General features: G+C 41.6%; 1 protein-coding gene across 4 annotated transcripts in view; it reads left to right on the top strand.

The window, feature by feature from the left end:
* cdt1 (chromatin licensing and DNA replication factor 1) overlaps nt 1-13,492 on the top strand; it is a 40,375-nt gene that overhangs the window by 14,543 nt on the left and 12,340 nt on the right. For 3 of the 4 annotated variants that reach the window (XM_077613667.1, XM_077613665.1, XM_077613664.1), the window contains 4 exons: nt 8,828-8,976; nt 12,215-12,315; nt 12,408-12,596; nt 12,732-12,872. In XM_077613667.1, coding sequence (XP_077469793.1) covers nt 8,828-8,976; nt 12,215-12,315; nt 12,408-12,596; nt 12,732-12,872 — 580 coding nt within the window. The remainder of the gene's footprint in view (nt 1-8,827; nt 8,977-12,214; nt 12,316-12,407; nt 12,597-12,731; nt 12,873-13,492) is intronic. The other variant, XM_077613666.1, reaches the window with a different exon arrangement.

Genomic DNA, 13,492 nt, shown 5'->3' with positions numbered 1-13,492 from the left:
TGGGAAGACTGAATCTGCAATAGGTAAAATGCTTGGTGTAAAGAAATCAACTGTGGGAGCAATTATTAGAAAATGGAAGACATACAAGACCACTGATAATCTTCCTCGATCTGGGGCTCCTTGCAAGATCTCACCCCGTGGTGTCAAAATGATAACAAGAACGATGAGCAAAAATCCCAGAACCACATGCGGGGACCTAGTGAATGACGTACAGAGAGCTGGGACCACAGTAACAAACGCTACTATCAGTAACACAATGCGCCGTCAGGGACTCAAATCCTGCACTGCCAGACGTGTACCCCTCCTGAAGACAGTACACATCCAGGCCCGTCTGCGGTTCTAAATTATATTTAGATATTAATCCATTACAATCTTCATATGCCGATAACTAATATTTGATAAATACGCTTCTTGATAATTGGACTTGGTCTGGTATTTTTGTATCGGTGCGAAAACCTGTACAGAGACAACTCTCTACTTCGCGCTTCGGTTATCGCTTCTTCACTACGTCGCAGATTTTTTTTCTCAGGAATTATTTTTGTATTCATTCATTCATCTTCCATACCGCCCATCCTCGAAAGGGTTGCGGGGGTTGCTGGAGCCTGACCCAGCTGTCTTCGGGCGAAAGGCGGGACCCCCTATTAACTGCGATAATTGAGGTACTACTGTAGTATGGTATGTAGTAATAATAGGGGTGATCCTTCTTCGGGTTTTTTCGGCCATGTCTGGTCTACATTATCCGTGATAGTCGAGGGTTTACTGTATGTAGGATTTGGGGCTAATTTCAAAATCATGCAATCAGGGTTTGAAGTTCAGGAAAGGGACATTTTTCAAAAAGGTCAATGATTCAAGAAGACATATCTCCGTAACCCCCATCTGATTTTTTTTTTTTGCTGAAATTTTGAATTTGGGCTTTCAGAATCCAAAACATAACTTCTGCCAAATTTCATCAAAATTACAGAGTTGCGTTTGTCTTTACTTGGCATATGTGTTTGCCTGCATTTGATGTAAAATAATAAAGGAAAATTCACTTGGGTTATCACGCAGGAGGACATTTGATTTTTTCTCTCTTTTTATCAAATCAAATGAGAACAACTTAAGGCAATAGCACTAAATAAATTGAATGGCTTTTTTCGAAAGTGTCAGGTTTTCCGGATCGTGGAGCATGGTCGGTCAAATGCAGGGAAGCAGGCAGAGACAGAGTGGAGTGCACTAACAAAAACTTTAATAAACGAGGCAAAGTTCTCAACAAATAACAAAGATGTCAAATTTGCCATTTTTACATTTTGTAACGAAATATTTTGAAACACTCTTATTCTGGTAAGGGGATAAGCAGCTTTTCTTTTTTCTCTATCCTTGTTCTTTTCCAATGCTTTGTTAGCTGTGCTGTCTTTATTGCACATAGAAAAGTGGGTGCATACAAAATAGTGTGGGTGTAGACCCCAAATAAGAGCATCTGGTTTCCTTTAAACACGCTGTCTTTTGGTGTAAACAATCATTGAGATCACATATTTTACCGGAATTGCTTCTTAGTCCTGGATAGGCTCCAAGAATGCCAAACACCTTCCAGCAGATCGGAAGTGTGGCCAAAGTTCAGTCCCCACAGAGTTCACAGCAAGCGAAACGATACAGTCATACCTCTACTTACAAATGCCTCTAGGTTAAGAAATTTGGTGGAAGCCAGTCCCATGTCCTCCGCTTGCCACTAGAACTCAGCACTGAAGTAAATAAATAAATAAATAAATTAAAAAACATTTGAAGTCCATAAAAATGTGAAAATCCACACTGAAACTCGCAAGCGGAAGCCGCTCCCTGTCCTCCGCTTGCTACTAAAACTCAGTGCTGAAGTAAAATAAATAAATAAAGAAACATTTTAAAGTTCATAAAAATGTGAAAATCCACGCTGATTTTTTTTTTTGCTTTTTAAAAAAATGTTCGCAACCAGAAGACAGCTGAAAAATGGTGGAGGTCAGGACAACGGTTCATTTCTCAGCGCCAAAGAAGGTATCTACAATAGAGGTAGATGGCCGCTCCAAACATAATTTATACAGTGCCTAGATTGCGTCTTGGCATTTTCTCTTTTGTCGCGAGTGACTTTTGCATATTTTTTTGAGTCGCCGTTGAAAATGCCTCCTAAATATTGACATTCCTTGATATGCTAAATGAGTGGCACGCAATTGTGGCATAAATGAATCGACTGGCGTTCTTTCATACATAATTCAGCCGGTAGGATCGATTTGAATGTTAATGGGCTCCGCCGTGCAGTTAAAATGGAGACACAGGAAGTGAACGCACTTCTCTGGAGATGCGTGTTGTGGCGTGTTGCTAAAGACATAAGACGTCCGAGTCTCATCTTTAGAAAAAAAAAGAGATGGATATGCGTGAAAGAGCCGCCTAGTGGTGCAAATAAATAAAAATAAATTCTCGTGAGATGGTGTAGTGGCTGGATGAAATTAACCAGCATTATGATGGATTTACACTGTAGATACGGCTGTGAAGCAACACGTTGTTTTTTCCGGAGCGTATGCCTTCCCGGACATTTTTATTCAAAGATTAACAAAACGTTGCTGCCTGGCTTCATGGTAAAGCTAACGATGTCGGCCAACGACCCCACGGTGCAAGGTGGTGAGGTCTGCCCCATGACTCGGACCTGGTTGGAACAGGGAGCAACAAGTTTTCTTTGGAAGCGGATGCCTTACCGGAAATTTTTATTCAAAGATTAACTGAACCTGCGGCTCATCATCATGTTTCCATCCCATGCTTAATTCGGAGAGTACAATAATACCTAGAATATCACAGACAATGGACTCATGGCCACAAAAATACAAAGGATTTGGATTAAAACTCCTATTTATCTGTTTTTTGGGATTCATATCAAGCGGAGAGGATCGACTGTATTTTCACACCTATAGGGCACACTTAAAAGTCTAACATTTTCTCTAAAATGGTCGATGCGCCCAATTGGTCGGTGCGCCTTGTCTGTGCACTAAATTCAAATTTTGTATGGCCCTTACCGCTTGAGTGACTGTATTTATTTCTTGCCGCCGCGCTACTTATTGCGATCAACCCAGCGGACGCTCACCCTAAAAATAGCCTCCCCGTGCATTACAAGCATTACGGTAAATCCATTCAAAACATCCCAGGGGAGTGGCAAGGCATTTGACTTCCATGTGCTCGTAGCAATGTTAAACCTCAGAAACACTCAATACGCAAAGAAACAGCAAAGAGCCATACAGAGGAAATCCCTGATGTGAATGACAACAGAATGCGGGTGCGAATGCTTGAAAAATTCACTGAAGCCATGGATCGAACACAATTTAACAGCTTTCCTAACGGATGGCCAACATAGTAGTTCGAGCAGGCAGCGTCGCACAAGTTACGTGACGATTTGGAATGAATTGTCGATGCCGATATAACAGCGAGGAGAATCAAAGGCTTTGGAGTGATGCATGACGCGAGTTAAAATGGATGCAAGTTTCCGGAGAACACGATTGACAGTGGAGCCTAGCATCTTTATATCAGAGTTAACTTTTACCTCAATAAAGCCTTATCAAACTTAGTTTTGCTCATGCTGTCTTAAAAAAAAACACGCTAGCGGCTAGCTTAACATACACTACCGGATAGCATAACATATGCTAGCCTAGTGCCATGCTAGCGCCTTTTCCGAGGAAGCGCCCTATGCATTGACAAAAAACAGAAAATATACCCGCAACTGAGACTGCATTTTATAGGTGTGAAAATACGGTATTTACATTTTTATATATACGTACATTATATATAGATATCATTAATATTTTGACATGCTTATAGCTGTAATATTTAATAAATATACACTTTTTGATAATTGTGCATGTGTATTTCTGTGTAGGTCTGAAAATATGTATTGTGGTAGTTTTAATGGCATGATCCTACTTTGTGGTTTTTTGTTTATTGTGGCCATGTCTGGTCTACATTAATCGCTATATTCAAGGGTTTACTGTATATGGTAGCAAGTGTAGGATTACACTGATAAATCATACATATGAAGATAATAAACTCAACAAAAGATTTCAAAATCAAAGCTGGAAGGGAGGACGTGGGAAAACAAGGATCACAGTACAAACGAAGATAATCCGACAAGGACTGACAAACACAGGATTTAAATAGATAGACTTGGGTTGACGAGACAATCAGAAACACCTGGGTCACACGAGACTGCAAACAGGAGATCCACCAGGGGCGACAGGTGAACTCAATGGGCAATCACGGGGACAGACCACACAGGCAAAAACACAAAAATACCAATCCTTAACAGTCTGAAGAACTTTCCTTTGAAAAAGACACTAAAAAATCTGTAAACATTTATATCGTAATTTTTAATTACCTATAGGGTGCACATAAAACTATAAAATTTTCTCTAAAATTAACGCTGTGCCCAATCAGGCAGTGTATGCCCTGTTTCCAATACAGCATTTTGTATGACCCTGACCGCTTGACTGACTGGTTTCATTTCTTGCGGCACGCTACTTTCTGTGGTCGACCCAGCGGATGTTCATGTTCTCGTGTTCAAATGAGCTTGTGTAATCCAAACTATGGTATATTCATTCAAAACATCCCAGACCAGTGGTGACACAGTTGACTTTCATGTGATCGTTGCGCTTTTAACCCTCAAAAAAACTTAAAAGTCAAAGAAACAAGACCCTAGAGCAGTGGTTCTTAACCTTGTTGGAGCTACCACCAGTTTCATATGCGCATTCACCGAACCCTACTTCAGCATAAAATGAAATGTGATTTTTTTTTTCTTCAAATTCAAGATATATAAATTCCGTGCAGCACTGATTGGCCAAGCAATATCACGTGATCATCTGCAGCCAGTGATGGTCAAGCCGGACATGTTGTCGTGAATAGACATGATGAGTCGATGCGTCTTGACCTCCGTGGCAGAGGTTCCACCGAACCCCTGAGACTGACTCACCGATCCCCCAGGGTTCGATCGAACCCAGGTTAAGAACTACTGCCTTAGAGGTATAGAGAGGAAAGCCAAGCCCTGAAATGAAAGATAACATGATGCGGGTGTGAAAGCCTGGAAGATGGACTCAAGCCATGGACCGAACACGAAAGAGCAGCCGAAAGAAGCAGCATTGCGAACGGCTTGGAGTGCGGATATTGGATGGCAAACATAGTTCCATACAAAGACTGGCAGGCAGTTTCATACGAGTTACACGACGATTTGAAATGCATAGTCGATGCTTGAATCAATGTGTCGGCGAGCACTGCAGTTTGGGCTTTCGTCAAAGCTGGAATCACTATTACGAAACCCCACAGCGACAACTCTGACCCTGACAATGAGATGGAACTCTGCATTGTTGACGAACTCGACCACTTGGACGAACTTTTTATGTCGGATACAGAAGATGAGGACCTTGACGGATTTGTAGTTGTTTGAATGCTTTGTCTTATATTACCGCAAATACACATGTCAATAAAACAATCAAACTCGGTTTTGCTCCTGTTGCCTTTTTAAAATATAGCATGCTCCCCTATGTGTCACGCTCGCATGGCCATTATTGCGTCCATTGACCCAAAGTGCCTTTTCTATTGGCAAAAAACTGATATGTCACCCTTTCAGTCGGTGTGCCCTATAGGCGTGAAAATACGGTCATTCAACATTGTCCCACTGGCGTCTACTCTCCCCGGTCGAATGCTCACCCGCCTGGTTGCCCCACACCTGCGTGAAGATCGTAGTAGTAGTAGTTGACACAGTTCCTGTTGGAGTTGTACATAGCATTTGTTATTTGGGGGAGGGGAACTATGCAATAAAATGTTGCACTATAAACAAGGCAAGGACGCTGCCATTAGCGGCAACATTGCTATTTAAAATGACATGAGGTTGAGGTGACATGATTTTATCGCAGGATGAGAATTCACTGCGATTTCTGTTCATACAGCTTAATGAGTAAGTGGAATCATTCCACTTTGGAGCCCACAATTGAAAGCTTGAATGTTTGCTGTCCGGATTCAGAGTTGTCTAAACGCAAGGCCTATTTCCAACAAAATTGTTGTAGACTGCTATAGCATCTCCATGTAAAAAGGCCCTTGTATTATTCTTTGCCTAATGTGGCACCTGTTCTTTCTGTTTCCGCCAACCGAGCATTGACTTGAGTTCAGCTGGTATCAATTCCTTGCTTGACCAAACGGGAGTCAGTCCAAATATGATCTACCTCGGTAGGCGGAGTTATCGTGTCAACGCACCAAATGAGCACCTTGTTCTCGGAAATGGGTGAAGAGGGGTCAAGGGCAAACTCTTATGTAGCTGAATTTCTGCTTTAATTTTAAAATTTAATGTATTGTGTTTTAATTACCGTATTTTCACGCCTATACGGCGCGCATAAAAGTAAAAAAAAAGTCACACATTTTCTCCAAAATAGACAGGGCGTCTTATAATGCAGAGCGCCCTTTGTGAGCGCCGCCAAGCGGCGCCGAGCGGGAGGGTTCGCGGGGGCGCCGAGCGGCTGGCGATAGCGCTGCCTACCGGAAGCAGCTTATTTCCGGGTTCCGGTGCGCAGTGACTGCTGGGAAATATAGTTCTTCCTCGCTACACCCACATGCTAAAAACATGTTTTAAAAAGGCAACGGAAGCAAAACTGAGTTCGGTTGTACTTTATTTAGACATTTTACAATTTCCTTAAGTCATCACCTTCAAATCCCTCTAACTCCTCATCTTCTGTGTCAGAATTAAACAATTACCCAAACGAGCCTTCCAAATAGCCGCCCCCCCCCCCCCCCCCCCCTCTCTTCATTATCAGAGTCACCGTAATTTCCATGTGGCTCCTTAGAAATTATGCCGGCTTTGGCAAAAGCTCGAACAACCGTGCAAGCAGACACGTTCGCCCAGGCGGCAACGATCCATTGACAAATCGTAGCGTAAGAAGCCCGGCGCTGCCTGCCACTTTTCGTGAAGCTGTGTTCGCCAGCGATCATCCACTGCTCCCACGCCGCTCGTAACTTTGATTTGAAAGCCCGGTTGATGCCGATGTCCAGCGGCTGTAATTCTTTGGTCAAGCCTCCGGAAATGACAGCAAGCTCTGAGTATACATCACGTAACCAGTCTCGGCAGCGCTCGTGACGTATATGACGGCTCACCGTCTGTTTTGATTTGCGACTCCATGCCCGGCTGGCGAACACATCTTCACAAAAAGTGGCAGGCAGCGCCGGGCTTCTTGCGCTACGATTTGTCAATGGATCGTTGCCGCCTGGGCGAACGTGTCTGCTTGCACGGTTGTTCGAGCTTTTGCCAAAGCCTGCATAATTTCTAAGGAGCCACATGGAAATTACGGTGACTCTGAAAATGAAGAGAGGGGGGGACCCGGCTATTTGGAAGGCTCGTTCGGGCAATTGTTTAATTCTGACACAATTCTGAGGAGTTTGAAGGATTTGAAGGTGATGATGACTTGAGTAAATTGTAAAATGTCCAAAACAAGCACTACCGAACTCAGTTTTGCTTCCGTTGCCTTTTTAAAGCGTGTTTTTAGCATGTGGGTGTAGCAAGGAAGAACTATATTTCCCAGCAGTCACTGCGCACCGCAACCCGGAAATAAGTTGCTTCCGGTAGCCAGCGCTATTGCGTTTCAATCTTAATCCATATGAAATATATAATATATATGCGTCTAATGAAATGGTGCGTGCTTTGTGTGTCTAAAATACAGAAATAGCACTCGTTACTGACACTGCGGCGTAAGAAACGATGCGCCAAATAGGCGTGAAAATACGGTACATACTCTGTGACGTTTCAATAACTATCCGTTGAAGTCGATAGAAATCGAAGAATAAAGTTGGTTCCAACAAATTTGTTTGTTTTTTGTCACCAAATTGTTGGTGTACAGTACACCCTATAAAGCGCATGTGCAGCAGCGAGTGGAAACCAAGATAACAATGGCAGCGTCAAGTGTGGCTTAGGTGCACGATAGTCAAAAAATACATTTCCCTCGATAATGTAAAGCCAAGTGTCACCTGTAAAAAAACAAACAAAAAACAAGGAAGTTGGACTTTGCTTGGCACCGTAGCACAACCATCATGCACAAACATCTAAAGAGAAGACACACGGGAATTGTAGAAATGATTTAGACTCCCCTTGATAAGCTGACTTTGAACTTTGACTCTGAATTCTCATTACTGGAATTTCAGGTCAAGTCTAGTAAGTCTTATAATCCAATTTGCACTGTAGAATTTAGCATAGTGGGTAGGTAGAAAATATGGTGATTATCTTATAACACTGTTACAGTGCTAAAATAATCCTTTACTATTTTTGATAAAAATTAAACTATTTCACATAGCGTGCTGCTGTCAACATAATGGAAAGTGCAGGATTCAATCTGTCACTGTTTCATTTGGCACAGAGAGACCACGGAAATCCAGAGATCAGCATTTTAGTTTGATCCTAGAAAACGTCTTTGTTTTTTTACTGTTGCAAATTGAGACATTTGCACATTATTTAAACAAGGATGTCATTCTAGTCTGAATTATCACAATTCTTTTTTCCGTCGCTTTGTTGTGTCCCTTGGTGGCTTTGTTGCCCTCCTGGGGCTTGTCGAAGGCCTCTTTGCTCTGCTGTCCTTTGGTGGCCCCTCAAAAGCTTTGTTGCTCTGCTGACCTTTGGTCGTCCCTCAAAAGCCTTGTTGCCCTGCTGATCTTTGGTGGCCCCTCAAAAGCTTTGTTCCTCTGCTGACCTTTGGTGGCTTTGTGACCCTCGTCACGTTCGTCAAAGACTTTGTCGGTCTGCAACTACATTCCACCCAGTAATAGCTTAGTAGGAATTATAACATTGTACATTTGCACTTTTCATCTGTAGGCAGTTTGACGAACACCACATTGGCCAAATAAAGACAGTTTTTCCTGAGGCCTACAACTTCAGACAGGAAACGAATATCCCGACATCCAACACCTGTATTATGCAGGGAAGGAGCTACCAGCTCACTGTGGAACCTGTCATGTTTGCGGGTTTGTAAACTTTTTTAATTTTTTTTTGACATTTTGTTTGACACACAATGCTGTTTTCTTTTTTCCACTGTTTTTGTGTTAGTAAAGGAGATTTGCTAGTTGCAGGTGTATGTTATAATGGAGTTTGGGATGTTAAATCAATATAGAATATAATAATTTGTAATAAAGTTGAACTTCTATTTAAATCAATATACAATCAAATCTCATTACTATGCCACCCGTCGGGACCGAGCAAAAGTTGCATAGTAGCAAGTGTGGCGAAGGTTTTTACCTTATCGGTCACTGTAAATTTGTGATTGAATGAAAGGTTTTAATAGGGAGTACAAATGTGTTACTTTGAAGGGAAAATCTTAAGAAGAATCATCACAAGTGGTATTTCTGAGATACTGTATGAATCAAAAGCACATTATTAGGGTCAATATCATAAGGAAGTTAATATGCCTGTCTTTTTAAGTGCAAAATATCAAATTATCCAATTTGAAAGAAGAAATGAGTCTATCTTGATTAGAACCTGATGCTTTCTAATTACAGAAATTACAATTTTCTTACCAAATGTTTAAGATGTTGTGGCAGCCATATTGCTTCTAATGTCAAAATATCTCAATTCTTTCGATGGTTGGAGAAATACAACAACAACAAAAAATCTATTAGCAAATCAGCTTAGCGTTGCGATGTTCTTTGATAGCGGTGGGACACTATCTACCCAGTTACTCCGGTGAGAGAGTAAGACGAAGGCACACAGATAATTCTTCAGCTTCTTTTATATCAAATCCAAGTCCCACATTCTTCTTTGAAAACACATTCCAGTCAACTTTGATGAATACTGAATCAAACTCTGCTGGAAACGTTTGCGGTGCTCTCTATTAAAGACTACAACTATAGGACCCCAAGCTGTCCGCCTAGGTGCCTGAACCTGCCTTTTAATGAATACAACGGAAAACAGATTATAAATTTATTACAATAAATGTGGAATTTAGTTTTATTTCAAAATCAAGGCTACTCGCGTCTGGTCAGTCAAAGCACATTTAACTAGGTTTATATGTCAGTGCCCTAGGTAAGATTGATGTGCCCCGAGCGAGCATTGACGGGAACATGAGTTTTTTCACGTTTTATGAAAGATGCGTATGTTTTTTTTGAATTTCATTCATAGACGTCGAAATAAATTTTCTTTAGTGTTTTATCTGTTTATCCTTTCTCTATTTTGAAATAAATGATTGGCCGGATTCGTGATGTCACGCGCCGACGCAACGGCGCCATTTTGAAGTGACGTCATCGTGTCGCGGCAGTTTTTTTGCATGTCGGGTTTTTGTGCGCATTTAAGCCGTACCCTCGATTCAGCCATGATTTTTTGTCCGACAAAGCGGCTTATATGCGAGTAAATTCGGTAGTATGGCAGTAATAATAGGGGTGATCCTACTTTTTTCGATTATCGTGGCCATGTCTGGTCTACATTACGTGCAATATTCGATGTATTACTGTACAGTGGTTACTGTACTTATGAAGGTTTCTACATATAAAATTTTCACTTTACTAAACCCTTTGATATGCAAGTTACTCTTCCAATATACAAAAACACGATATTACAGTGCCGTGAAAAAGTATTTGCAGGTTTCGTATGAACGTAGACAATCCAATGAAAGAGCAAATGCAGTTTCTAAATGATGATTTTATTGACCAAGCCAGAAAAAAATACAAACTTGCCCTCTGTGAAAAAGTAATTGCCCCCCTTTGTTAAATCACAAAATTACCATGACTAATCACAACTGTTGAAAAGCTGAGTTCAATTTCACAGGCCGCACCCACATCTGATTACCACGTGTTGAATCAAGAAAACACTAAAACAGAATGAGTCAAAAAAGTGAAGTAGGCTACAAGATCAGAGCATCATGCCACAATCCAAAGAGATTCAAGAAGAAATGCAAAAAAAAAGTGATGGACGTCTATCAGTCCGGAAATGGTTACAAAGTAATATCCAAGGCTTTGGGGCGCCAGCGAACCACAGTCAGAGCCATTATCCCCAAATGGAGAGAACTGGGAACAGTGGAAAACGTTCCCCGGAGTGGTTGGCCGGCTAAAATTATTCCAAGAGTGCGACGACGACTCATCCAGGAGGTCACAAATTACTGCAATAGTTGTCACTTTCGAACACGAAATAAAAAGAAAAAAAATCAAAGCGAAATTTTGTTTTATTTCATAATCACAAATTTACAATCATTTCCTTTCGGTGTTCCGAAAGGGAGGGTGTTGTTTGCACGTAGAAAAATTCAAAAAGGAAGTAACGTAAGCACGACCAGGTGAAGTCGTGGTGAAGAAGGAGCTGAGCCGAAAGGTCAATCTCTGTATTCACCAGTCGATCTACGTTCCTAACCTCATGGTCACAAGCTCTGGGTTGTGACCGAAAGAACAAGATCCTGATTACAAGCAGCTGAAATGAGTTTTATTGACGTTTTTGGGGGGATTTCCGGAGTTTAAAGAGGTTGTCCGGAGTCCCGGAGTTTGCCTTGCATTTCCGGGTAAACTCCTGAAATTCCGGAGTAGTTGGCAGCTCCACACATTCGCTGTTAATATACAGGGGCGACGGATCATCTCGTTTTGGAGAGCTTCAGCGCCAAGTTCTTGAGAGCGCACCACTCGCTGAGTCTAAGGACCTCATCTCTGTAGGCCGTCTCATTTTCCCCTGTGATCATCCCCAACAATGTTGTATCGTCCGCAAATTTCACAATTACATTCTCAGGATGCGTCGGTCTGCAGTCGTGTGTGTAGAGCGAGTAAAGTAGTGAACTCAGCACACAGCCTTGGGGCGAGCCGGTGTTGAGCGTTCGCGCGGATGAGAGGTGGAGGCCCAGCTTCACGTGCTGGGGACGGTTGACCAGAAAGTCCTTAATCCAGGAGCAGTTGGAAGGTGGGAGCCCCAGGTAGGCCAATATGGGGATAAAAATGTCCGGGCGTAGGGTGTTAAAGGTTGAGCTCTAGTCGATAAAGAGCATTCTGACTGCTCTCAATACATGAGATAGCAGGAATTAGTTAATTTGCTAAACACTATTTCCAACATTAATTATCTCTGAGGTCTTCCTCATTTTCTGTACATTCAAAGTCCACACAATTTTTGTATTCTTTCGTTCTCTTTCAAATCCTCTCCGTAATGTTGAGTGGACGCCCCTCGTCACGACGTCATTACGCTCGTCCATGTAAATTGATGAATTGACTGGCTTTATTAATGTGCTTTGATCATTTATAGGAAAAAAGGAAGGTATGCCTGTCTTGACAGCCTCTGCTCTTTTGAAGAGACGACTCATCTTCCATCACAACCTTATTTCCATGGTTAAACACCACCACAAGGTCAGTTATAGTCTGGATGTGAAAGCAAATCTGTTGTATTTGTCCACGCAGTCGTTTCTGACCATGTCTTTAAAAAAATACTCAAATTGCAGCTTTTTCTATCCTTGTTAGTACCACAAGTGTTTGTGGCTGAAGACAAACTGACCCGCTGGCATCCTAACTTTAATGTGGACACGCTACCAGCTGTGCAAGCAAGTTTACTCCCTCAACCTCCTAGCATTGAAAAACATGCAACTGCTCAGGAGGTGTTAGACAAGGCCCACTCAGTCATTACATCAAAGGTCCTAGAAAATGAAGTTTGTGTTATATACAATATTTACCTGATATTATGTTTGATAGAAAATTAATGGTTGGAACTGTCTACTTTATTGAATTTTTCTGAGTAAATATTATTTGATTGGTTTCTCTGAAAACAGATGGAGAGAGCACTGGTTTCTCTAGTGCACAAGAAACGAGAAGATAAAGAAGACTGTAAAGATCAAAATCCCAAGCAAGCATCAGCTTCACTCAATCTTCCAAATGCCCTAAACGGAGTGTCACAGTCCCTATTGGACAGAGTATGTGTTTAATCCATTTCCTGTTTTTGTTTTTATTCGAGTTGGTGCGCTATTGTTACAATTCTCCTTATCTACAGGAAATGTAGATTGAATTTAAAAAGATGTAATATTTTTTATGACACAAGGAAAGAATACATTAGCACGCATGTTGATTTTGACTAATTTGTTCCCAAAGCGTAAAAGTTTACCAGTATAGTAACATATATTTTAAAGACCAAACTTTAAGATTGTGTAGTACATTAAGGTTACATAAATAATTATATGAATATAAAGTTCTAAACAAATTGGCAGGACCTGGAAAGTCCATTTAAAAAGGACACCAACATTTTGCGCGGCAACGCGCTCGTAACATAACATAATCAAATTTAAATGAACTTGGATTACGATGCAGACACACTCAAAAATAAATTTAATCTAACCTTGCACTAAACTTAATTCTAATTTTGTTTTGAATTTTGATACCCAGTGCTCGCAGAGCCATTACAAAGGGTACTCGGACGTCTGGTCGAAAGACGTTTGGTCGACCGGACGTTTGGTCGACCGGACGTTTGGTCGACCGGACGTTTGGTCGACCGGACGTTTGGTCGACCGGACGTTTGGTCGACCGGACGTTTGGTCGA

This window comes from Stigmatopora argus, chromosome 11 (assembly GCF_051989625.1).
Source record: "Stigmatopora argus isolate UIUO_Sarg chromosome 11, RoL_Sarg_1.0, whole genome shotgun sequence".
Classification (NCBI taxonomy): Eukaryota; Metazoa; Chordata; class Actinopteri; order Syngnathiformes; family Syngnathidae; genus Stigmatopora; species Stigmatopora argus.
The sequence above is the reverse complement of the archived record's forward strand: the minus strand, read 5'-3'. Positions and strand labels throughout refer to the sequence as shown.